This window comes from Mus caroli, unplaced genomic scaffold, assembly GCF_978045245.1.
Source record: "Mus caroli unplaced genomic scaffold, Mus_caroli_1 scaffold_12, whole genome shotgun sequence".
Taxonomy (NCBI): domain Eukaryota; kingdom Metazoa; phylum Chordata; class Mammalia; order Rodentia; family Muridae; genus Mus; species Mus caroli.
In genome coordinates, this window is record NW_028227267.1 from 25854827 (window position 1) to 25882116 (window position 27290).

The 27290-nt window shown below is 45.6% G+C and overlaps 1 protein-coding gene across 1 annotated transcript in view; it reads left to right on the forward strand.

Moving 5' to 3' along the window:
• Window positions 1–27290, forward strand: part of Vstm4 (V-set and transmembrane domain containing 4) — an 84698-nt gene that overhangs the window by 34303 nt on the left and 23105 nt on the right. Inside the window, exons 4-6 of the mRNA XM_021181981.3 lie at window positions 1300–1407; window positions 13289–13322; window positions 26669–26775. Of these exons, the coding sequence (XP_021037640.1) occupies window positions 1300–1407; window positions 13289–13322; window positions 26669–26775 (249 nt within the window). The remainder of the gene's footprint in view (window positions 1–1299; window positions 1408–13288; window positions 13323–26668; window positions 26776–27290) is intronic.

The following is a 27290-nucleotide window of genomic DNA, read 5'->3' on the forward strand; positions in this document are numbered from 1 at the left end:
ATTAAAGTCCCACACAAGCACACATGTGCTTCTGTACAGAAGCAGCTGGACTTTAACGACCAGGGAAAGGCCATTCTCTTTTCAATTAGAGCTCCTTACATCCTGTGACTTTCCATCCATGGTAACCTGGCTTCCATCAGGACTTTCCCAGTAGCATGGGTGGGAAGACCCCATGGTTGCTTATGGAGAGCATTTGATGCATTAAAGAACCTTCCCACAGTGCTTCATTCTTGCACTTAGAACTCTTCTTCCAACTCCCCTCTGCTTCCACTGTAGCTCCAGGACCCTGGTGGGAAACCCTTCTTTCTGCCCACCCATCTGCCAACTCTCCTAACTGTCAGTAGAAGTCATCTGCAATATACAAGTCTCAAGATAGGCTGAGTGCACTGTCTAGAGAGACTGTCTCATTAAAAAAAAAGCAAAACCTTGCCCTTGTCCTATGGCACTTCCTACTTAGACTTTCCCCTCAATATCCATGGGGATTATGTGCCATGACTTCTCCAACCCAAAGATATCAAAATTCACAGATATGTAAGTACCTTACAAGAATTCCTGTAGTATTTGCATATAACCTCTACATTTATTTATATTTGTGTCCATAAATGTTTTCCTGCATGTATATCTATGCTCTATATGTGTGCCGTGCCCTCGAAGGCCAGTAGAGGGTTTGGTTCCTGTAGAAGTCGAGTTTGACGATTGTGATCCACCATGTGGGTGCTGAGAACCAAACCCGAGTCCTCTGAACGAGCAATGAGTACTTTTACTCACTGAACCATTTCTCTAGCCCCCAATGTTGTTGTTGTTGTTTTTTAAATAATGGTTTTAATCCATGATTGATTCAATTTGTGGATGTGGAAACTAGAGACCCAGAGAAACAACTACACTTCATTTTTAGTTCAAAGTTCTAAGTAGCCAGGATCAGAAATCTACTCAGTTTAACTTAAACAAAAATGTTGGGCAACTCTAAAAACATGGAAGAACTTACAGTGTTTCCTCCAAAACTGCAGCTTGACTTTTCTCCTTCTTCGTGCAGCTGTTCACGGAATTTTCGCTTACAGTAAATCAAATTTACCTTCTCTAATGACTGAATATGTATGCCGGGTGGGTGACCGGCCTCTGAGCTGTATCCCTAGCCCTCAAGGCTTACACAAAGGGAGGATGCTTCTGATGACAAGTCTAGGCACTCTGCCCCTTAGACTCGACCTAAAGGTTTTCCTCTGGTGCTTTTTTTTTTTTTTGCATTTGAAGTTCTTGTAGTGGTTCATTCTGAGCTAACCTTTAAAACAACATGCCTTTCAGATCTCTATGTGTACGCTGTCCTTGTGTGCTGCGTGGGGATCCTCAGTGTTCTGCTCTTCACCCTGGTCATTGCCTGGCAGTCTGTGTTTCACAAGAGGAAATCAAGAGGTAAGAAAACAGATAAGGTCATGTCTGGAATGGAAAGCCGCCCGCCCACACACAGGCGGAAGATGTGGGGCAAAATATCACCTTGGTGGGAAGGCATCCTGGGTCAGCAATTGTTTACTTGGGGCCAAAAAGCAAAGGGAATGAGAAGGCTTGCTTCTTGTAGGTGTTGTTGCAATAAAGTGATCACTGTCACACCAGCTGAATTCCCTTTTCTCAAACTTCTCCCTCCTGGGGCTCTGGATTTCTTAGCCATGATTCTGGTGTTCATCCTGAGCTGCTTGGGGCTGGAGCAGCTTTCCTTTGCATTTGGGCTCAAAGAGTGAGTTTGGGGCTAAAGTTCTGAACCAAGGGGTTTGTGCATACCTTCTGGGCAGGCAGGTGGAACCTGGGCTGTCCCTCTGTGCTTTTCCTGTCCTAGTGTCTACCCCTTTCTTGCTGGAGTTCCTGATGCCCTGGAGGCTGTCCTCAGGCCCCTCTCCTCTCTCTCTCTCTCTCCCTCCCTGTGCTTTCTTTCTCAGACATTGCAGTCCATGACTCCTATCTCCCCGTGAATGCCGATTACTCTAACGGCAGCCCATATCTCTTACAGAGTTCAGTTTCCCAAGTCTAGCACTTCTAAGAATCTGCCCAGCTGTCAGCTGTCTGCCTCTGTTCTGTTCTCCAAAGATGGCTCAGCCAACCTTCTTCCAGGATTCCTCAGGGCTTGCTTGAGCTTCTTTTCCTTTAAATCCTCCTCTGAGTATTCCTCATACACACCCACACACACACACACACACACACACACACACACACACCAGAATCTCCAAAAGTAGTGAGGAGAGGATACAGTTGCTTTCAGAAATGACCAAGGTACACCAAGCCCAGTTTTGATGACACCTCCTCACTGAGCAGGTATGGATCCCACCTTTCCCTTGTCTTCTTTATGGAGACTTGGGAGACAAGACTGCACCCCTCTGAGAGCTTAGGAAGAGGAGATACTCAACCCCCTGAGCACATATAGGGTGACCTGTGAGTCACTGTCACTGTCACTGTTAGGCTGAGGGTGTGGATGGGGGAAAAGCCAGCCTCTGTGTTCACAGGGACCTTTAAACTGGGAAACTGAACAACAGCCACAAAGGGGAGACTCCCCCAGAGATGTGGGCAGAACTGAGGAAACCAGGAAGGGAGGCTGAGCATCCAGAGACTGGTACCCATGGGACACTGTTGCTCAAGGGGCGAGGAAGGAAGGTTCTGGGACCTGTGAGTGCTGCTGTTGCTGTGGGGCTCAGAGGTTAAGAGCACTGGCTGCTCTTCCAGAAGACCTGGGCTCAGTTCTCTCCACCAACACGATGATTCACAGCCATTGTTAACTCTAGTCCCAGGGAATCTGACACCCTCTCAGGGCCTCTTCCAGCACCAGGTATGAACATGGACATATGAACATACATGCAGCCAAGACAGCCACATGTAAAATGCAATGAAATAAAGAGTCGTTGTTGTAGGAGAGGTGGTCCAGAAGAACAATTCAGCCAATGTCCTGCTGCTGCAACCAGAGGGCTGGCTCGAGGATCCTGCGTGCACTGCTTCCCCTCCTCCAGACAGCAGACCCTAGATGCTTCTTCCCCTTGAAGTTAAACCAAACCCAGCAACTCTGGACGACAAAGGTGCCATCAGCAGCTTCCAGGGGTTGGATGCAGTTGACAGGGAGCAGAGAATTGCACATGCAGCCCTGGAAATGGAGCCAGGGCTACAGGCCAGATTTCTCTCCGCTAGAGCCCGAATGCTTCCCTCTGGCCTTGTGTTTCACTGCGTTGCCCTTGGGTACCTTCCTCCACGGCATCTGCCACCCCATTAAGATATCCCAGCATTGTCCTAGATATCCTAGCATTTCAGAGTCCTCAGCTGCTTCTCTGAGCTTGTGGCAAATGTTGCCCATGGGTGTTGGCCCTTTGCCTCTTTTCCAGAGAACTCTGTGTGAGGCAGAGGCCATGCATGTGACAGATCCTTCTTGGAATTTGGCTCATGACAGATGCTCCCTCCACAAGTGATGAACAAATAGATTTGTTTTCCAGCTGCTCTGCTCCCAGCTGTTAGAGCTTAAAAGGCACCATCACTAGCAATCTCTAGGTTGGGTGTGTGCTAAGGGCAGCTCTACCAGGGCCTGGGAAGACTCAAGCTGTAGACTCTGTGGGATTTGAGGCAGGATCCAGGAATCAAAGAAATGCCAAGAAGGGCAGACAGGACGCACAGGGGCACCTTCCTCCAGACCTCACAGACAGACCTCAAGGACTGGGGCTTGGAACTGGCTCATCACCCTCCCGTGCCAGGATGGGCTGAAGGGTGATCACTTGTGCTCCCCGTCTGAAGCCCTACCCAGCTGTCAAGACCATTGTCTGAGCACCTGCCATAGACTAGGCAGATGCTTCTACTCCTCCACATCCTATGTAGCCTGCATGGTTCCCAGGAGACAAAGAGCATGATAATAGCCCTAGACTAGGCAGTGACAGAGGAGAGGGCTCTAGCTGTGTTCTAGAAAGTCCACAGACATCTGAGGGTGGCCTTTGTGAAGGAGCTTTCCTCCATTGTTCCATGGAGGTTATCGATGAGGGTTCTTCCCAAGCAGATTCGCATGGATTCTGTGGTTCCAGGGTACATCTTTTGATATGTCTGGCTTTCAGAGAGGGCAGGCATCCTTTATTGGTGACTCTTAAGGGCTACATAGAATGTGTATGAAGACATGGCTCTACAGTTTGCACATACAACGTCTCCACCACAGGCTCATGTGTTTGAGGCTGGGTCCCAAACCAGTAAGACTACTTTGGGCAGTCCTAGGAACTTCGGGTGGTGGCACATAGCCAGAGGAAGTCAGCCACCGAGGTCAGGTTCTTTGGGTTTCCTTGTCAGTGGTCCTGTCCTTGTTTGTTCTCTGCTTTGGGTCCACCAAGAACTAAAGAGCAGTCTCAGGCAGTTGCTGCTTCTTCTGTGACATTCTGCCTGAGCACAGGAGGCCAAAAGTCAATGGGCTGAACCCTCTGTAGGCTGGGATCAAGGAACTCCATCCCCCTTTTCAAGTGTCCTTCCAGCTGTTTTGGTCACAGCTGCGTGTCAGTAATTGACATACATGTGACAGACATGAGTATGGATGGGTTCAGAGAGACTTTAAAATCTGGGAGTAGGACTGCTCATAAGCCTCAGCTTAGGAGTTTTCAGGAAATTACCGAACAAAGTACACACATTTGGTTTGCATGCCCTTGTAGCATCCATTGTATTTTTAAAATGGAACAAACCCACACTTGGAGGCCTTACAAATGTTTAAATTAAGTGAGCTTGAGTCCTAGGTTCTTATGAATGGGTTCTTTCCTCCTCAGTGTGAATTCCAGAGGTCATTGAACAGGAGCATTCAATTGGATCATTTATGGATCATGCTATTACCACTTGTCTAGCATCCCTGTCCTCTGCTTGCCGGGTATAATCCTCATCAGCACCACAGAGTTATCCTCTGAAAAATCCAAATTATCCCCGATCATTGGATTCCCTTTGAATACTAAAGCCACTGAGCAGAATAGTTCCAGTTTTGATGCTCTGTGCTCCGAGCTTAAGGATATCAAGTCTTTAGAAACCAGTGGAGAAGTCCAGTGGGGTCCAATCCTTATGTGGCTCTGCTTCTATCCCAGTGCTCTCTGGGATACGAATCCCATGAGTCCTCATTTCCTGGTGGACAGGAAGGGAAAGCAGAGCGATGGTGATTGGTCCCAGCGTCCTTGTCTCTCCCACTGCAGGACCAGAAGCTTGGGGAAGAGGAAGGGGTACAACCCAGTTACCACAGGTAACTGGGGAATAACTGACTGCTCTGGGGGTCTGGAGTGCTGGTCTGTTTCCATAACAACCACTTGGCCAGGGCATACCACAGGAAGAGGCCTCTCTTATGGGCTAACTGCTGTCAATGGCTGGGGTTCTCATTGAGAACCATTAAGCCTTTGTGGGCCATACTACATGTGTTCAAATGATTCTGTAATTCTAAGGCACTTGGTTTTTTTTTTCTTTTTTTCTTTTAATTATTATGGTCTCACATCCCATGCATTGAATTATAACAAATTTACATTATCGTGACTATAGCTAAAACTGTAAATAAAGGGCTGTTTGTAGTGCTTGGTTTGAACCAGGGGTCCTACTTGAGAGCCTGCTGGTGTTTAGGTTTTCCCCTCTAAGTGTGTTGCTTGGACTTTTGCATACATGTATGGGGAGAACAGCCCCTCCTGTAGGGGTCACAGAGCACTGAGGTTTGTAGGCTGTTCCTACTCAACAGTGCTTCTTGGTTCCTGCAGCAAGATTTAAACAGAGGGCCTCAGAGTAGCTGACCCACTCCCAAGGACCTGCAAGTGTTGGCTTTTCCAAAGCCAAGGGCAGTAGGCCAGCTTTCTTGGCTGCTGTTCTGACCCAGCCATTGCTGCTATGTTTCCAGGACACTCCGCTGGGCTATGAGCAAAGCTAATTGTACCCATGTGTCTAGCCCAGCACAAGCATACTTCATTCTGCTCCCTAGCACAAATGGCTGTCTTGCTCCATTTTAGTGTCCGCAGTGACTCAGACCTTATCCCAGGGTCTCTTTAGCCAAGTCACTTTGGAGAATACTGGTCCTGGGGTCTAGGACTGAGCCCTGAGCTCTGGTGGTTTCTCAGGACACTGGTTTCCAAGGCCACTGCTTTTCAGGAGTCCATCTGGTCTTGCTGGCTCAGAGAGGTGGCTCAATGATCCCCAAGCCTTCTGTGCCTGAGCTTCCAAAAGTATAGTCTCTAAGGTACCTTGGTACCAGGCAGGAGGAAGAGGAGTGGCTTTTTCTTACCACATATTCTCTTCGCTGTGAGATCTGATTCCTTCCCATTTACAGTCTGTCTTCTAAGACCAGAGAAAACTGGACAATCCAAGGCTCATTACAACCTATCCTTCCGCTGCCTGTGTCCCTGCAAAGAAGAATCAAAGAGCATATGGGGCTCTCTGCTCCTCCCTGTTCCAAAGACAGCCACATCTTCTCATGTAGTGTCAGCCTCATCCCATAGACAAGATGATGAAGGTCAGTGTGAACAGATTTAGCCGTATTGGGCGCCTGGCTACCAGGGCTGCTATCTGCTCTGCACATGCAAAGAGGAGATTGTTGCCATCAATGACCTTCACTGACCTCAACTACATGGTCTCCATGTTCCAGTATGATTCCACCCATGGCAAATTCAACGGCACAGTCAAGGCCGAGAATGGGAAGCTTGTCATTAAAGGGAAGCCCATCACCATCTTCCAGGAGCGAGACTCCGCTAACATCAAATGGGGTGATGCTGGTGCTGAGTATGTCCTGGAGTCTACTGGTGTCTTCACCACCATGGAGAAGGTCAGGATGCACTTGAAGGGTGGGGCCAAAAGGATCATCATCTCTGCCCCTTCTGCCAATGCCCCCATGTTTGTGATGGGTGTGAACCATGAGAAATATGACAACTCACTCAAGATTGTCAGCAATTCATCCTGCACCACCAACTGCTTAGCCCCCCTGGCCAAAGTCATCCATGACAACTTTGGCATCATGGGAGGGCTCATGACCATGGTCTGTGCCATTACTGCCACTTAGAAGACTGTGGATGGCCCCTCTGAAAAGTTGTGGCATGATGGCCGTCTGCCCAGAACATCATCCCTGCATCCACTGATGCAAAGGCTGTGGGCAAGGTCATCCCAGAGCTGAACAGGAAGCTCACTGGCATGGCCTTCCATGTTTCTACCCTGAATGTATCCATTGTGGATTTGACATGCCACCTTGAGAAACCAAGTATGATGACATCAAGAAGGTAGTGAAGCAAGCATCTGAGGGCCAATTAAAAGGCATCCTGGGATACATTGAAGACCAGATTGTCTCCTGTGACTTCAAAAACAGCTTCCACTTTTCCACCTTTGATGCTGGGCTGGCATTGTTCTCAATGACAACGTTGTAAAGTTTATTCCCTGGTATGACAATGAATACAGCTATAGCAACAGGGTGGTGGACCTCACAGCCTACATGGCTTCCAAGGAGTAAGAAATCCTGGACCACCCACCTCAGCAAGGACACTGAGAGCAAGAGAGAGGCCCTCAGTTGCTGAGGAGTCCCTGTCCCAACTCTGCACCCAACACTGAACATATCCCTCATAATTTCCATCCCAGACCCCCATAATAACAGGAGGGGCCTAGGAGCCCTCTGTACTCTCTTGAATACCATCAATAAAGTTCACTACGGCCCCCCACTCCCACCCCCAAAAAACAAAGAGCACATGAACTTTACCTCCACAAGTGCAAGGAAGAGTGAACAAGGCACTGTGCTCCACTCACAGCCACACTGGGGTGGGTTAAGAGACTACAAAGGGTGGCTGGGCTGACAGAGAACAGAAAGATGACCGGGGAGGTCAAAAGGCTCCGTAGCCTTGAGTCAGAGACACCTGGCATCCCCAAGGTCAATCTCATCCTTTGTCCTGGGTCAGAAAGCTCCACTGGCTATGCTGGGTCCTGCTGGTTCTTGACAGGCCCATCAAGAATGGTGACAAAGAAGCCATCTTGCCTTTGTGAGTCATGTGAATCTTCTAGTAGGTTCCTTGAAAGAGTCCTGGACTTGGCGCATAGATTCAAGTTCTTTTTATCTATGAAGAAAGTCTTCAGAAACCACATAGAAATTATATTTGAGCCCCCCAAACCTCCAGACTTTAAAGCAGGGAGGCGTATCCCTCCTACTTTTCAGAACTGTGGGAGTCTTAGTCCAGGGTGTGGTCAGAACAAGCATTCTATTATCTAGCCTTCCACGAATGTGGAGAGATCCTGGAGAAAATTAGCTTAAAGGAGGACCGGTTTCTTTTGGCTCACAGATACAGAGCTTTCAGTTTCTGATCACTTGGCCCCCATAGCTTTGGTTGGCTCTCAGGGAAGCAGAACTTCACAGCAGAGAGCATGACATGAGAAAAACACTCATCTCATGGTGTCTCAGAAGCAGAAAGGGAGATAGGAGCCCAGAAGAAGCAGTGAGCTGTGAAACCTGGTATGGCTGCACACCTTGTTTGGACTAGTTCCATTTTGATGGTGTCATACCCACTTGGGACTGCTGACCAGCACATGGGACAGAACACAACAGACAGGGAACATTATATATGGTGCTTTTCATTGACTAAATGTGGCTATTAAATGGTTGCTGGTACCAAACTTCTGCTTCCCCTGTGTAACAGAAGTGGGTGATACCATCCTATTGGCTGTGCTGGCTTGGAGAGGTTGTCTGGGCAGGTCTGCTTCCTGAAGGCAGGAACTCTTGGGTTCTCTATGGTGACTGATAGTGTTGTGCACAGGGAAGGGGTGCACTTCTGCCCTGACTTCTTGGAAATGTAGGTAGGGCTGTTGAAGGCCTCAAAGTCAGGCAGTTTTTTCCAGGCTGTGAGGCTCCATGACCTGGGCACTTGAGTGGGTAGAGAAAGCTCTCTGCAAATAGGGTCCTGGAGCTATGGAGATCCCTTTCTGGGACTACTGCAGTGTGAGAGGAGCTCTTGTGACTGGAGTAAAAACACCCACAGGCCTAACAAGAAGCTCAGAAAGTCCTGGGAGACCACAATGAGTACAAGGGAAACGTGTGTGTGTGTGTGTGTGTGTGTGTGTGTGTGTGTGTGTATGTATGTGTGTGAGGGAGGGAGGGAGAGGGAGAGGAAGGAGGGAAAGGGAGAGTGAGAGGGGGAGGGGGAGGGAGATGGGGAGGGAGAGGGAGAGAGACATCAGCCATACCCTGGACTCCAACACTACGGTGGAGCTCCTGAGGTGGGGGTGTGTTTTTCTTCAACCTGTCTTCCCACTCTCCGTAGTAGCAGTAACAGTGATAGGCCGATCTGGGAAAGTTACAGCCTTCAGGCCCAACACACTTTTGGAGGTCTGGGTGATGGCTTTGAGCACTAAGGATCTAGCTGAGAATGAGGATAAGGGTGGGCAGCAGGAAGAGTCTAGGGCTAGAGTCTGTCATCAGGAGGGGTGAGAAGTACTGGCCCTACTTCCAGAACCTTCAGAGTTCACCCAGAACAAGACCATGTGTCTTGTGTTTTTATCTCTGAGGACCAATGCTACACACTGGGTGCTGGAAGACATGATGGAGGGCTGTCCCATCAGTCACTCCTGATGGGCTTCTTCTCCTTCTGCACTCCTAACCCCAGGAGCTAGTACCATAAATAGGATGTCCCTGTCTCACTGGGCAGCCTCCCACACATTCTTGAGCCATTGCTGTGTGGGCTCTGCCTCCACAGAGTCCAGGTTAAGCTGGGGTCACTCGGATGTGTGAGCATGCTGCTCTAGCTAGTGATCAGAGACTGGGGGCACCCATTTCTTAGGAGCTTGCAATGTCCAGAGTTACCTGTAGGCCTGGGTGGTCCCTCTTCCTCAGGGGGAGTGTTGGCCCTGGATTCACTCAGCACAAACCTCACGGTCATCTGCCAAAACATATCACTGGCATGTCCCACCAGGCTGTTGGCTCTTCATAGCCAGTCCCCCACCCTCAAGGAAGGAGACTCTCCAGCTTCTCTTGTGTCTCTTTATTTCTGGTCTCCATCTACCCCGTTCCTTTCCATGAACCTGGACTGCACCTCGACACACGTAGAGGAGCTCCTGGTATTCTGCTGGGTCTCAGCCTGGCTCTGTCAGCTCCCGCGGCAGCACAGTGTACAGCCATAGGTTCTGAGAGACTCAGTGTCTATGTGAAGGTGACAGCAGTTCCCACTTTCTCTGACAATGGCGTAGAGTAGATGCGGAGGGCTCTGAATCAGGTCACTCTGCGTGTATGACCAGGAAGCACTTGCGCTGGGTTGCGGTAGCACAGGTAGACTGGAATGCACGACGGACTTGCTTGGCCTCACTGTCACACTGTCACAGGAACTGAAGGTTTGAGGTGGAAGTGCTGTAACATCAGGGCTGGTTTCTCCTGTGGGTTCCCTCTTTGTCTTATGGATGGCATCTCTCCTTTTGCTTCATCTGGTTTTATGTTTGCATTTGTGACCTGGTCCCTTTTGTTATACAGAAACCAGCCTTGTTGTATTAGAACTCACCCTAATGGCTTCATTTTAACTAAATCCTTTCTAAGGTACTATGTCCAATTACAATCTTATGGCAAAGGGCTGGGAATTGGGCTTTCAACATAGGAATTTTGGAGGGAACCCAGCTTAGTCCATAACACGTGCTGTGTGGTTCTGGATGAGTGCACTACCCTCTCTGTGCTTTCATTGCCACATAGGAACAATGTTTTAGAGGTTATTGGAAAGTTTAAATTGGATGACAGACTTGTGGGCTTTAAACATTTTTTGCCTGTATAATTCTTAAAATAATTTTCACAAACCCTGTGACCTTGGTCTTTTATTTTATGTGTTTTTGACACCTCACTTTTTTCATTACAAGTGTAAATTGTTTCAAAGGATGTACTTTCCAGAGCACCGTAGAAGTCTATACCTTAAAATGATGTGACTACATGCCCTTTTGTATTCTTGGGCTTGATCACCATCCCGGTTATTGTAAGCACACCATGAAGTCAGGTGAGGGGAGCCTCAAACATTAGGAATGTCATTCTGTCCTCTGCCTTCTCCTTTCTCTTCATCTACCTATCCTACAGAACTGTGTTCTAATTTCACACAGCTGTTGCATCAAATGACGGTTGTGCTTATCTACACGCATGCGTACATGCACACAAATTCATGTCCATAACTTCTCCATTCCCCTACCTCTGTGCCTGGGTGTTAAAATATTGTTATAACATCAAATTGTCAAGACATCACAATTAACAGCATTTTGAAAGATTACTATAAAATGAACAATAACATAGAGAGATCATTTATTTAGATTAAATAATTAATAAGCATAAAGTAAAATTTTATTGGAAATGCACTTCTATTGGTATAGATTTTTGCTTTTACATGATATATCCTTACATGTAGATGAGAAGATGAGAACTCTGCTTAGGGGTATAGTTCTCCATCAATCCTATTTTTGTTTTGTTAATAGATGTGACCTTGGGAATTTCACCTTCAATACAAAAGAAGGCAAGAATAGATGGAGTTTTCATATACTACCCAATACCATGCACAGCTTTTGAATTATATATGTTAAGAGTTAAATAATGATCTATCACAAAGATGTGGTTTAATATGCTCCCATTTGACACCATTGAATAATGATTAGGTCATTATTCAATCCTTGTTGGATCAAAATGTGGGAATCTTATCCTCATAGCTTTACCCAGTAAGCCGAGAGCCATCTGAAGTCTCAGTGGACACCAGGGCTTCATGTCAGCTCTGTATGATGCTCCCAAGTCTCTGTGGTATAAGTCTTGAAGGGTAGATAGGATGCCTTGGCTCTGTGAATTACAAAAGGTGATTTTAGAAGAGAATCATGCTAACAGAGAAGGAAAGGCATAGAGTCAAATCTCAGGCCCATTGCATGAGAACACGGAAACTGACTTCTGTAAACTGTCCTGAGAAGGTCCTAGGATATACAAACCAAATACTAAAGTCTATTGACCAATACGAAGTTTACAATACTGTCATAAATATGAATTGTTCTGTATGCACTATGGTTGCTACTGCTGTATCCATAGACTATCTAGCCCACAGAAGGTGCTCAGTAAATAGAAGGCAGGAAGGGTTTAGACATTAGCATGGAACGGATGTATATGTCCTTTTAGCTCTCCGGTGCTGACAATCCTGCTCTGGACTTTGCACTGGCTGACTGTGTGACAGATAACCCCAAACACAAGCATACAAAGCAGCCGTTTTTTCTGCTCACTGTCCACAGATCAGCAGTTGGGGCTGATTCTGCTGCTGCTCTCAGCTAGAGTCGGTCAGTCATGCAGCTGCAGTCAGATGGTGGATCAGTTGAGGCTGGTTGTTCTGGGACCTCAGCTACAATGCTTACTGCCTTCTCTGTGGGGACTCATCTTCCAGTGGGCCCACAGAATAATTGACCGTAGAGGAGTTGCCTGTCACAAACCTCAGACACAGCTCTTCATATGCCTCTGCTTGGGGCACATTGTTCTCAGAACCAAGCAAGTCTTGTGACCAAGGTCTAGTTAGCATGAGGTAAGAGGTGTCACACATAGGTGTGAACAGATGCAAGAAGGGGGGTTCACTGGAGGTGGCCATATAATAAGCATTTAGTACACAACTCAAGATTCCCCTGGCTGTTTCAGCTTTACTCTGCTGAGGTGACCTTAACTTCAAGTCTTAGATTAGACACATTCTGGATTAGGTGTCCATGCATTCTAGTTTTTCCACTATCAAGGAGAACCATTGTGGAGAGATATCTTGTTCCAAGACTGTTTTCTTAAGGATGTTATCTATTCTTGTTGTTTTGTGTTTGCTTGAAACAGAATCACCGTAGAGAGCTCAAAGCTAGTCTTGATCTTGAGATCCTCCTACCTCAGCCCTCCAAGTGTTGCGCCATCACATCTGATTAAGAAGCTCTTTTGAGACCATAAAGAGCAATGCAAGCCCATTTTACAATGAGCAGACTCTAAGGAGAGATAGCCATATGGTCCCAAGGGCTGGTCTCATGACTCAGGTGTCACCCATACATTGGGGGACCGACCTTACCACTCCAGGACTCTTCAGGATAGAATGTAACTCAGTTTGTCTTGGTCAAAGATGAATATTATGTTGACTGGGCATGTGTCCTCATACCTGGTACAGTTCCTAATTGAAGTAATATCAAGTCAGTGGGGTGCCCTCTGATGTCTTTGCTATGATTCTGCCCCCCAAAACGTGTAAGCCAGAAGCCCTGAGAGTTGGCTGGTGCAGCCCCAATACTTGAGCAAGATCTGGGACTCTGCCTTTCAGGTAATGTCAAACTAGCCTATATTTACCAACTGTTATTCTTTTTCCTTTCACAGTGAGACATTATTTGGTGAAGTGCCCTCAGAACAGGTAGGAATATTTTCTTTGTTGTTTAAAAGAAAAGATTTTGATGTTTTATGTTCTTTGCCTACTACCGATAAATTGATTAAATACATATTCTTACTAAGAGGTGTTGGTCACAAGGAAGCCAAACAATGTATGTTCTGCATATGTTTGCATTTGTGAATAGTCCTCATACCATTCACGATCCCCACAGGAGCCAGACATCATGCTGCTCATGTTGGTCCAACTTATATCTTTTTAGGAGATTGAAAAGTGTCAATCTGTATGTGTGTGTGGGGGGATGTGGGGTGGAGAGACATGTGGGAACTTAAGACTGATCTGAGCCTCCTCTGTCCATGTCCACCACTAACACTCATCCTTTTCTGTGACTGCTGACCCGACCCATGCTCTACTTCACCTGGTGACAGGCCTCACAGGGAATAGAATGGCTTTACAATATTCAAATTCTGTGAAAGCAAACGGTAAATAAAAACACCACCCAACTAATAAGAGACATTTATTCCAAAAGTAGAAAGTGGGCCGACAAACCACCGTCACACACGTGTATTATAGTTCCAAAGTAACTATTAAAATAACTTTATCCCCAACCCTAAAAAATAACTATATAACAATCAACATAATTCTTTAAATATATTCAAGTCGCATAAAGAAATAGAACAAGAATCATAGGAAATGAGAAGAGAATAAATAACAAAATGCTTCCATACCACCTATCTGAAATTGGTCTAAATGCGTCCAAGTCACAGAGCCTGGCATAGTAGATAGTATGTGTCCCAACTCTATTCTGTTGAATAGACACTCACTTCATACACATGACATAGGTAGGGTGAAAGCAAAGGGACAGAAGAAGCGATACCACACAGTAAACAGTCTGTGATATACCATATGCCCATATCTCTTAAAGTGGAACACAAAGGAAAACACTTACTAGGGGTGGGATGGGACATTAGATGATAAAATGAGCCACCCTCTGGGAATACAAAGGCCATAAATTGTATATGCACCAAACAACAGAGACACGGAACTCAAATAGCCAAAACTGGGAGCTCGGGGAAGTTGGAAAACTCCATGGTGATTTTTAGCAACTAATAGATTTGGCCTAGGTCCCCAGCCTATAGTCCCTGAAGACAGAAATAATACAGTCAAGCAACTGGAGCCAGTTGGTCCATCTCAAACAAACAGCCTATCGAAGAATACTTTCTTTTTTCATGACTCCATAAAGCATTCACCAAGACATACCCTAGGCTCTAGACAAACTTCAACAAATTTATTAAATAAATAGAGTCATAAATTATAATGTTTGAGTACAGTGAATCAAAGTTGAAAGCCACTGCCAGCAAGACAACAGCAAGGTAATCTCTAACCATAGAAAATGAGGCACCCTTCATTTTGTTTAAAGTTCCAAGCAGAGTCTCAACAGCAAGGGGCCAAACACAGGTACAGCAGTCAGGTGAACATACGCAGTACAGACGTCAGAGGAGACGCATGATCCAGAGGGAGCCTCTATGTGTAATCTGACACGTTGAGCTCTGACAAGGTGCAGGCCAATTCTAAATAGAAGGCATACACGTTTACCAAGTGGTGTGTGTTCCGTAGACAACCACAGGCAGAAATGTGAACTGAGACACCTTTCCTCACAGTATCAGTATCAACATAATTAAACTTAATTACATCATCAAGATAATTAAACAGTCTTGGTCCTAGATATAATAGCTAAAAGTATAAAATTTCTCAAAGAAAACAAGAGAAAATTCTGTGTCCTTGGATTGGGTAAGTGACACTGTGCATGATTCATAACTGATAAAAATTTAGAAGCATTGACTTCCAAAGGCACAATTATAAAGATGAAAAGATAAGCCACCAAATAAGAGGACATGTTAACACATCAGATATGTGATGAGCAACACGTTTCCAGATGCAGAGTTCTTCCAACTGGATGCTAAGATGACAAATAGCACAGTTAAAATAGGCAAGAGTGAGCTGGACAGGTATTTCCCTAAAGATGTACCAGTGGCTCAGAAGGATGTGGAAACATGCCCGGTATCTTTAGTCATTAATTAGAGAGATGCAAATTAAATAACAATGTGATTCCAGCAAACCCCAGCCATAATGCCCATGATCCAAGAGACTGAGGATGCCAAGTGTTGGCATGGATACGCAGAAGCTGAAGCTGCATCATGTACACTGCTCTCTGGAGCAGCTGCTGGGGAACGTAGTTTGGTAGTTTCTGAAGGTGTGACTCTTAATATGACCCACAGACTGTACTTGTAGGGATCTACCCAAGTGGAATGAAAGCATGTACCTACACAAAGGTCTGGGTGGAATTATTCACAACTGCTCTATTCATAATAACTAGAAACTGGAGACGATCCAAATGTGTTCATTGGCTGGTGAGAGAGTAAACAAAACAGCAGATCCATTGGATAAACTTCCACTTAGCCACGGAACAGACCAGGAACAGGACATTCTCAAAAAGCCACAAAGTGAAAGAAACCAGGTGCAAAATTTACAATTGTGTGCTATTTTAATGAAATGCTTAGAGAAGGGAGATTTATGGAGACAGAAAATAGAGTAATGGTCGCTTATAGCTGAGGGTGAGCATGGGGATTAATTGTGGCTGTGATTAATGTGGTATGGACTAAGTGTATAACTTTGGGGCCTGTGTGTGCCATGACCTAAAGATGTATTGTACTGACGATTACACAACTTTGTAGGTTTATAAAACTTCACTGAATTGTTTATAATGAGCTACAAATTGTACTGGACACTAAATATGTTTCAACAAAGCTGCTTGTTTCTTTCTTAAAAACCACACCCTTCATGCTCTAGGACTAGAATGAAGCAGGTATGTCATTTGGTGGGAGGGTTATAGTGAGAGCAGTAATGGCTGCAGGCAGGCCAGCCTGTCAGCTTCTCTTCATCCTGGTATGTCTGGCTCAGACTCATGAAGAGTTCGAAGCTCCTCCTGTCTTGGGTCCTCCTCCTTCTCCTTCTCCTCCTCCTCCTCCTCCTCTTCCTCCTCCTCCTCCTCTTCCTCCTCCTCTTCCTCCTCCTCCTCTCCCTCCTCCTCCTCTCCCTCCTCCTCCTCCCCATACAGCAGTCATTCAAAGCTGGTGGCTACTGGGTCAAGAAGTACAGCAAGGATGTCATCCTTGCTTAGTGGACTAGAGTTTGGTCTTCCTGAGCCCTGGAATATACAAATGTGTTAGTCATGTTTCCATTGTTGCGACACAATCCTTGAGAAAAATCAACCTTAAGATAGGGAGAGGCTCATTTTTGCTTTGAGGTCTGTGGCAAGGCAGCACATGATGCTAGGAGACAACGGCAGAACACACCTTCTAATCCCATGGTGGCAAGGAAGCAAATGAAGCAGGGAGGAGTAACAGGAGTCTTAGTTTGTCTGTTGGTTTTGATTTGATAAAATAACCAACAAAAGCAACTTAGAGGAGAAAGTATTTACTTTGGTGTACAGTCTAGAGAGGACACAGTCCTCTTGGGGAAAGTATGGTAGAAGAGGCATGAGGCCAGCCTGTCACATTGGGCCAGCAATCCAAAGGCAGAGAGAGAAGAGAAAGTTAAACTTCAAGGTCTGACCCCAGTGATGTACATTCTCCAGCAAGGCCCCACCTCCAAAAGGTTCCATAACCTTCTTTAGCAGAGCCAACAAGCTGGAGACAAGATGTTCAAACACATAGCCTGTAACAGATATCCTGAGCATCTGAAACCTCAAAGCCCACCCCCAGTGACACACTTCCTCTAACAAAGCCACACCCATCCCTACTGGGCCAGACCTCTCAATGGTGCCAATCCCTATGAGCCTATGGGGCCATTATCATTCAAACTACCACAGTCAAAGCGTTCTGCCCAAATGTTATTTCTGCCCCTGTGCCAGCCACACTGGGGGCTTCCAGTGATGTAGTGGATGCCCAGCCCAAAGCTTTCTCCATGGAATGCTTTCTGCTGAATCAACTACATGTATGTGTTTGTAAAAAAACAAAACAAAACAAAACATTTTTCTCCTTCAACCTGAAACCATGGTGGGGCCAAGCCATGACCACAGATCTGTCCAGGGAGCACTCATCCTCCTGATCAGAGCCTAATGTGCCTCATGTAGTCCTGACCCCCTCCTGCAGTGCCTGGCTTGAGAACAAGTCAGTTCCTTTCTTCACCTTGGCTTTAAGCTGTGTCCTGGGCTTGTAGCCCAGGTACTCAAACCCATCCTTGTCATGACAGGGACCTCTTTGGTTGCTTCCGTGGAAGCTGGGGCATGGTCTGTGTCCATTTTTGTCCTCTGATCACTCCCTTCTAAAAGGAAAATGGCAAGGCCATTTCCAGGGCCAGGAGCCAGGAAAGGAAACCCTTAGGCAGGGAGGGACCCTCAGAAAGAGACCACATGCTGGCACTGAGGACAATGTGGTCACAGGGAAAGGGGCCTTGCCAAGTGACCTTGCCAAGATGGAGACTCTAGGCTGTTCCATGATTTGCTAAGAAAAGTTCAAAGAAAAGAAGTAAGGCTTATTATCACGACTGTGTCCTGTCCTGAGGCAAGAAGCTGCCAGCTGCCCTGGTCTGGGAGGTGTGGCATTGGCCTATGGGACTGATGCATTCTTCCTTTCCCCTGACGGAGTGTCCTTAGGAAGCAGATGTCCCAGAACAAAGCAAGCATTTCAGAGTTCTGTGGGGATTCTAACTTGCCTTCCCTTGAAAGGTGAGCAATGAGAGCTGCAGCTCACATGAAATGGCTCTAAAAAGTCCTCGAAAAATCAGCTATAGAACAAAATTCTGCAATTAGTCAGAGCTGTGATGCTTCTTGGGTGCTGGCCAAATTTAAAAAGCTGTCCAGAGAGAAAGAGTTGGGAGGAAAGCAAAGGCAGTTCCCAGGTCCGCCATCTCCTGGGTGTAAGACAGTGTATACTCACAAAGAAGACATAGGCATCATGCCTCCAGAGCCAGCGTTTCTTCACGTGTGCGGTGTTCACTGTCCAAGAGAAACCGAAGTTAGGGTGTGTTGCAGTCACAGTCCATAGTTATCTTGAGTCCCATTTAATATGCATTGTCTATATTTCTCTGAACCAGCAGAACATCCCCTGACAATAAAAGTGAGAGATTTACTCAGTAAGTGACATGGCCAGGGTCTCAGGGAGAGAGAGGTACAATTTCAGAGTCTCTAAGATCTTACAAGTTAGCACTCGGATATTTTATGGTCAAACAAGTATTGATCCGACAAAGCCCACGTTGCAGTATTTATGAACAGGTAAGTGATGGCGTTGCTGACAGAGCCAGATGGCCTCAGTGGCTCTAGGATCACTCTGTAGGTTGGGCTAACAGTGAACTTGGATGATGTAACCCACCTATGAATGGTCCTGAGAAAGCTGTGCATGGGGAAAGGCTTTGGCAACCAGCTCACAAAGGAGCAGATTTTATCCTGGTGCTCAGAGTATGCTCACAGGTAGGCCACAGGGAAGTTAGAAACAACAAAAAGTAGTGTTCAATGCCTGCCAGACCCTGACAGCCCTTTCTAGAGACACTGGCTGCAGCCTGGCATATACAGAACACAACTTGCCCGACTCTTAACTCATGCATTGAGGACAGATTCCACACTAACTATACAGTTAGGACATTGACACTGAAGATAGTCATTGGTGGTGATTGTTAAGTGATTGTCATGAGCCTGACACAGTGTGAGATGCTAGATGTGTCATGGTTATAAGACCACGGCAGGGTGAGACTATTTCCCTGTCTTAAAGGTGAAGTTACACAACCTCTAAGTAGCTCCTGGCTCTTCTAAGTAGCACAATGTCAACTGTCGTTGAGTACTTTAATGGCAGTTGAGGGCTCTGGAACCTAGGGTAAGACATCTGAAAAGTCGTCCCATTTGCATGAGCTCTTGGATTTTATATGTGGTAGCTGGCACTGGTAGGGAGAAGTGTTTCTGTAGTTACTAATATTTCTTATTGTCCTAAAAGTAACGAGAGAGTTGGCAGTGTAGCTATAGAAACTAGCAGTTCTTAAAAGATTCTACAGTAAAGAGTTCATGGTACATGTAGTATCTGTGACGTGCAAACAACCTTGAAGAGGTGACCAGAGAGCCAGTTGTAAAGGAACAGATAGATCCTTCCTGTGATACAAGCTGAGCATTCAGCTCATCAGGATGAGAAGTGGAGGAGATGGATACTTCTGGACAGATCAGTTAAAGTAAAACCTTCCACCATGCTGTGAAGTATGAAGCACTCAGGAGACTCAGATGGATGCTGGCTGGGCCCACGCAACATTGCTCCTCGAGTCCCACTTACTAAGGGTTCTCTGTGTCAAAACCATTGGTCTCTAGGGGTCTTATTTCAGACAATAACAAATCTCCAGGTAACGTGTGACAGACATCTCTACCCAGGGATAAGAAAGACCTGCTCATTCAATGAAGGCTAGAAATGACAGACCTCAAGGAACATAGACTTCACAATGCTCAGGTCCTACAGAAAGATGGTCTTACCACTAGACATCTGTAGTGTGGCTTCACAGGAGCTCCTCAGCTCCCAGAGCTAGCATGTCTCATAGTGGCCGGTATCAGGGTGTACACTTGGTGGCCAGGGCAACTGAAAGGGACCATGCTGTGGATCAAAATTGTGATTTGATGTTACATTTAGTTAGCAATGGAGGCTGTGGTTGGGTATAGAAAGCTTAGCTGTAATTATGTTCTCTGGTGGAATCAGCTTGGTGTATTGTAGGTTCCTCCTCTGTTCTCCCAAATGCTCCCAGATCTCAAGCAGAGACGCAGAATTTCCACCATGTACACGGTTTGGGTGTGTGACATTACTCATTCCAGACAGTTTTCAAGAACAAGCTGTCCTCCTCTGCTCACTCTTGGGTCAGAACAGCTTTTGGTCTTGGGCACCAGGCACAGTTCCAGATCCCAAGACTCCATCCTTCTTCTACCAGGGAAGAAGTTTGAGGAGCCATACTCAAGCTAGTAAAAACATAAAACATGCCGGAGTGTGGATGCCAGCTTCTGGTCTCAGCTCTTTGAGGAGCTGGCTTAATCCCAGAGTGACTGTTCTAATCCAGCTTGAGTGGCAATCTTTCTGTCTTCATTTTCTAGTTCTTTCTTGTCCAGACTAGTCCCAAGGTCCATGCTTCAGGGTTAATGAACCTGAACGAAATTCCACATCCCTTACTTGGGAAGGACCTAGGCCTTTGTCAAGTCTAGATTTCTCACCTTAGAGGGATGAAGATCCTAGGTCCTTTCTCCCGTGGCTTGCAACAAACAAACACAGGCATAGCAATTACAATTAACTTTGTTTTCTGAAAGTCAAATAAAAGAAAGTTGACCAAGATCCGTTCAAAGCCCTGCACAATCGAGGTCACGAGCTTTATTGGCATCTTAGAGAGGCAATGTTTTAGTCAGTGGGTCAGTCTTTCTCTCCTTACTACTTGCCTGGTCTGTCCTACATTGCACTTGGCAGGATACCCCTATGAGTGTGGGGGAGCATGTGGCAGGGCATGGCATGGCCACTAGGCTGGGCAGAAACTGATGTTCAAGTTGACACTTGCAGTCCTTCCCTCGGGGCTGAAACGAGCATCAGGACAGGCAACCCTAGCGGCGACATCTTATTTTCAGTGCAGTGTTGTGAGATGTTCACGTGGTTTTCATGCACTGGATTCCTGTCTGAGATACGGAGCCTTGGGATACCTGGGATGGCCAATTTTATTTGTCAACTTGACCAAGTTGGGGGAGTGTCTGAAAGGCAAGCCTGGCTGTGAGTACACACAAGGCCAACCCATGGATGGGGATCTGGACTGAATAAAAGGTAGCAAAGAAGATCTGAGCACAAGCCACCACCACCCCCCCCATCCCATTCCCATCCTGCTTCCTGGTCCACTTTGGTGTGGACTGTTTTGCTCTTTGAGCCATAAAAAATCCCCCCTCTCTCAAATTGTTCCTATCCCAACCAGAAAAGCGATCAATACAATGGTCCAACTTACTGAGTCCACACTATTCCATCTGACATCATAATAGCCCTGTGACATAGCTGGAGTGGACTGTTCACCCATTTTATAGACTGAAGGGTGGAGGCCCGTAGAAATGAATGACTTATCTAGAATCATTTCTGCAGCTACAGTGTCATCTTCTGTCCCACTTCCACATTTGTTCACTAAATCAAGATTCTCCCAGTTCTGAAGCAGTGGTTCTTTGCCACTGTGGAACAGAAACTTCAGGAGGTGACCAGGCAGGGACCATGGTACCTCTTATAAGACACTCATACCACATGTGCCACCTCCTGCCTCTCCCACGCTGGAGTCAGGAAAACAGCCCCATTTAACAACAAGCTCCCCACAAACAGCACGTCTCTCAGATTGCACTGCCCTCTAATTTAGAGGGAGTTTCCGGGCCTGGTTTTCCATCCTTTTTGGTTTGACTGTCACTAACAGCACTTGCCTTCTGTGTCAGAGACAAACTGGAACCCTGTTCTGATTCAAGAGGTAGCATAACTTTTCTTGTAAGTTAATCACAAGGTGGGTTTTCAGAGTTGAGAAGTCTTCCCGGCTTGGCTCCATGGGAGAAAAGGACTTCGGAGAGAAAAGTGTGGCCCACGCATCACCGTGATGACTCACTGTGTGCTTGAAATCTGGTTAAACTATGAATTGGAACTAAATTTAGTGGGATTCAGCCTTGCTGCTTTGGAAGAAAATGCTGGTGACTTTCCAGCTGTCTAAAACCTCTGGGCATAGTGACATAGGTTTATAGAAACGATGTTACAGAAACATTAATTGTGCATGAAAGAGCTAAAGAATCAAGCTCAAGTAAAAGGAAGAGAAAGTGGAAACATTTAATTCTCCTGTGTGAGGGGTGTCCTGGGGATACTATCTGAATTCAGAGGCAAAATGGAAACACTGTCAAAGGATATTAGCAGAGAGGGAAGAAAACTGTGAACTTAATATAAGTCCAGGATTAAAGGGCATCTTAGTTAGGGTTTTACTGCTGTGAACAGACACCATGATCAAGACAAATCTTATAAGGACATTTAATTGGGGCTGGCTTACAGGTTCAGAGGTTTAGTCCATTATCATCAAGGTGGGAGCATGGCAGCATTCAGGTTGACATGGTGCAGGAGGAGCTGAGAGTTGTACATCTTCATCTGAAGGCTGCTAGGAAGACAGGCTTCTAGGCAGTTTGGATGAGGGTCTTAAAGCCTACATGCACAGTGACACACCTACTCCAGCAAGGCCATACCTCCTAATAGTGCCACTCCCTGGGCCAAGCATATTCAAATCACCACAAAGGAGGACTAGAAAAAAATGTTGTAATCAATGTGTCAGCTTGGTGGAAGAGATCTATACAAACCTGTGTGAAAGGTCTAAGGCCTTAAGTAAATAATAAATATGAGGAAGTAGGGAGACAGATGCAGGCCATGGCCATCCTCTGTGCCAATCAAAGATTATGTTTATTCTCTAACTGATAAACTTAGTGGTAAAGATAATGACGCGGGACAGTTCTTCACCAACAGGACAGACACAAACCAGCACTAACTTGTTGGCAACTGCTTTGACAACAGGTAGAAAGGTGTCCTTGAAGATGGTCCTCTCTAACATGGAAATCCCAAATTTCAGCTGCAAACTTAAAAATAACTGCTTAACAATGGGAAATTCTGTACAAATATGTTAGAGAATGAATAAGATGTTCATATACTAAAGAATGGCTATGTAAAATATAGTTTATCTCCTCAGAAAATATACAAATATAGGCTAAATACAAATAAAGGTATCATATTGAAATTTAATGCAATTTCTTAAAGATGTATAAAATATAGTGTTAAATTGTTTAGTCATATAAAATCTTGCTCATTGTGGAATTATTCCTAATGGTTGGAATAGGGATGGCCCCCATAGACTCATGATTTAAATGCTTGGCCCATAGGGAGTGGCACTACTAGGAGGTGTGGCCTTGTTGACGTAGGTGTGGCATTGATGGAGAAAATGTGCCACTGGAGGTAGGCTTTGAGGTTATATATATGTTCCACCCTGTGCAGAATCCAGTCTTCTCCAGGCTTCTTTCTGGTCAAGATGTAGAACTCTTGGCTTTTCCATCGCCATGTTTGCCTACATGCTGCCATGTTTCCTGACATGATGGTAATAATGAAACTGTAAGCCAGCCCCAATTAAATGTTTACCTTTATAAAAGTTGCCTTGGTCATGTTGTCCCTTTAGAGCAATAAAACCCTAACCAGGACATTCCCCAAACTGAGAAACAATAATTATTTTGGTAAATAGATGAGTAAACTATGAGACAGCCAGACCATGGGATATTATTTGGATATATATATATATATATATATATATATATATATATATATATATATGCTGCCAAACCAGAAAAAAGACATGGAGAAAGAAGCTTTAAGCAACCTGTTATAAAGTAAAAAAAGCCAGTATGAGCAGGCTTCACATGACATGCTTCCAGCCCTACAATGTCCTGGAACCGACAGAATATAGAACCAGAAAGCAAACATCAGTGGTTTCCAGAACCTGAAGGACATGAACAGGCACAGCTCAGAGAACTCTTAGGACTGTGAAGCCACTTTATCTACTATGATAATGCTGCAAACGCATATTGGTCCAAACCCATAGAACCTCAACATTACCTTTAGCCTGTGGGTGTCCTGGTCCGTCTGCACTGGCTCTCCAGTCGTTAACTGGTGAGTTGATTTATGGGAGGAGTTGATATTGGGGATATTGGAGAAAGCTGGGCCTGTATAGAACATGAAAATGCTAGGGAAAAAAATCTCTGTCCCTTCTCAGTCCTTCTGTGAATCTAAAACTACTCTAAAAATAGTCGGGGTTTTTGGTTAGTTTATTTATTTTTTTAGAAGGGAAAAAAGTTGTGGAAATATTTACAAAATTCATGTTTTGGTCACAACAGTCCTACTTCCTTTCATTTCCATGTCTATAGCTATCATTTTAATCCATGAGCCTGACTGCTTTGAGGAGAAAAAGAAACAAACATGTCAAGAGTTTAAAAGGCTACGGATCCAAGCTGTTTGTGTGTGTGTGTGTTTAAGCAATCCCTTGTTTGCGCTTGGTGGTCAGAGTTTTGTAAACCCACATTCCTTTTAGCTATTTGTGCATTTACACAGCGGGCCCCACACTCTACAGCTATGACCACTTATCCTTTCTGTTCCCAAAGAAAATAAGCTCTCCATGGGGAATCCCAGTGGGAACACTTGGACTTTTTCCCACACTGAGTCTTCATTTACTTGTTTTGTTAAATATTTAGGACTGTTGATACAATAGCCTGTGACTGTATATACACATCTACTTGTACATAGTTATAAGTGTATCCAGCACTAATTCTCTGTCTTGTCTCCCATCTGTGCCATTACCTAGCCTCCCTAACCTCAAGACCCTTGACTATTATAAAATTTCTTTACACATAGGAAAGCTCATTCTAGCTTGTATCTTGTCTCCCCTGTTTTGATATGAAGTGTGGGGTATTTCACAGCAGAATTTTTTTTCTTCGAAATGTATCTAAGACCTGGAATCACAATGCATCTTACTTCCTCAGTACATGGGGTCACTAACTTATTTCTGTTTCTAGCTACAGCAGACCTAGTGTAAGAATAACTGTACTTAACCAGTCACTGGTAACAGTTGTCCTGTTCCAACATCTGCGCAGATTTTGCACAGTGCTATAATGCCTGAGTCATGTATGCATCATTTCATGCATACGTAGGGTTGTTTATGCAAGGAATTTTCAGAAGCCAGACTACTTGTGACAGAGTCCAAAGCTCTGTCCTTTTGGTAGATGTTGCCAAGTTGTTTTTCCTCAGGGAAGGCTGTACTCAGAGAAGGTCTGCATACTTGTCCAGAGTCCTTACTCAACTCTGACTGCTGCCATTCTGGCAGGAGGGGAAAGGGAGTGCCCTCTCTTTGTATCTTTTCAGGATGAGTTTAGCATGTTCACACACGTGGGCTCTCCTTTGCAATGCTAATTACCGCTCTACTGACTGTTCGTTTTGATAATCGGGAGATTGACCATGGCCTTCCGCACCTCAGAGATCTCTCATGGTCTGGGGAGATAGTCTTTTGGGAACCATATCTCACATGCTGCACCCTGTGCCTGGGAACAAAAGATTCTACAGGGAGCTTCCAAGTGAGGTGCTGGAGTGAATAGGGATGCATTGAAACAAGACTGAATGGCCATTCAAAGAAATCTCTGGTCCATAACACATGTAGAGAAGCACAGAACACAGGAGGCTGTGATGTGTACCCTTCATTGTCAACCTCAGGGGATTCAGAACCAACAAAGAGATACACCTCTGCTGTGTCTGTGGGGCCTTTCTAGAGAGATTTAACTGAGATGGAAATGCATCCCAATAGAGTAGCATGCATAGTCCTTTGGGCTAACACCTTGGATTGAATGAATGGAGAATGGAAGCTGAGCACCAGCAGTCATCTCTCTCTGCTTCGTGACTATGGATGCCATGTGACCAGCTGCCATGATTTCCCCTCTCACAATGGGACAGGGCTTCAAAGTGGGAGTGGAAGTAAGCCCTTTCCTCCTCGTATGGCTTTCCTCGGCAGAAAGCTAAGTGGCTGATGCAAGAGCGAGGAGTTAGCTTAGCTCACACATTCGCTGCATTCACTGCTCATTCGCAGGTTAGATCCATGAGCTTCGGCTTTCTTTAATACAAAGCTTGTCATCCGCATCATGGACAGCATGTAGAACCAAACAGATACTGGAGTGGCCCAAAGGATCAGCTGACTGGGAACATGACTCATTTGCCTGTCCTAAAGATGAAGGCACCATAGAAACAAGCCCCTTGGTCTTATAGAAATCCCTGAACACTGTCATGTGCTGCTTCCCGGAGTCCCTTCTTTTTGACTAAGAGCCACTTGGTTTTGGGATTATGGAACACAAAGACATGAGCAAAAAAAATGCCGGCTGTAGGAGAGCAAGCTCAAGTATATGTACATTTTGGGTGACATCATTAGTAGCCAATCGTACGCTTAGTAGCCAAGCTAGACTGTACCCAGTTCACGTAGGCACAACCATCAGTTCACACACCCCTAAGTAATGTGAACACACTGGTCCTTGGTTTCTCCAGGGAATTTGAACTTTGAGGAGCACATCATAAGTCCTCAGCTAGCTCATCATCTTTATCTTGGCCAAGTGAGAGCATCAGACTTGCTGGCATCTCTGGAGACAATCTGGGCCATTATCTGTCTCTCTGTGAGGCGGCTCTTTCTTGGACACCTGCCCTGGGAGTCTTTACAAGCTCTTGGGAGCACTGATTCCTTTCCTGTTCTGGTTTTCAGCAGTGAATAGACTTTGGCTTCATCTAGGCCTTTTTCTTCTACAGCTCAGGGGAGACTGTCACCAGTGTGACCAGCTTGGCCCCACTGCAGCCACAGAAGGGTAAGAGGCAGAAGAAGAAGGTAGATGTTCCACCTGCAGTCCCTGCCAAAGGTAAGAACCTGGCCTGCAGTTTTCCTAAGTGAAGCCACCTTGATTGGTGCAGGGCTAGTCCTGGAGTCAAATGTAGGATTAGGGCAGAGGAATAGCTGGATGGATGGAGGGCCTGTCTCTCAGCGCTACTATAGTGCAAACAATCCCACTGGATTGTAGACATAGCAAACTGAGATGGTGTGGGACATGGATAGGTTTGGGCATTGACATTGAGGTAAGTCAACATGCACAGAGAAGTCCATACTGGATTTACTGTGGACTTTAGATGTTGAAGTGAGGCAGGGGCTGGAAATGTCTTCCTGGTTCTTAAAGGGCAAGAACACTCTGAGGTGTTCAGGATGTATGCGGTACATTTCAGACTTATTCTGCTGACAAATACACATTCTAGTCGGTGATTGGTGTTTTTATTTAGAGCAAAGGGAATAATCAAGAAAGATATTTCTTAAAGAAAAAAAAAGGCATGAATGTTAGCAGAACCACCAAGACCATCTACGGAGAGACACTACTTAGACTGA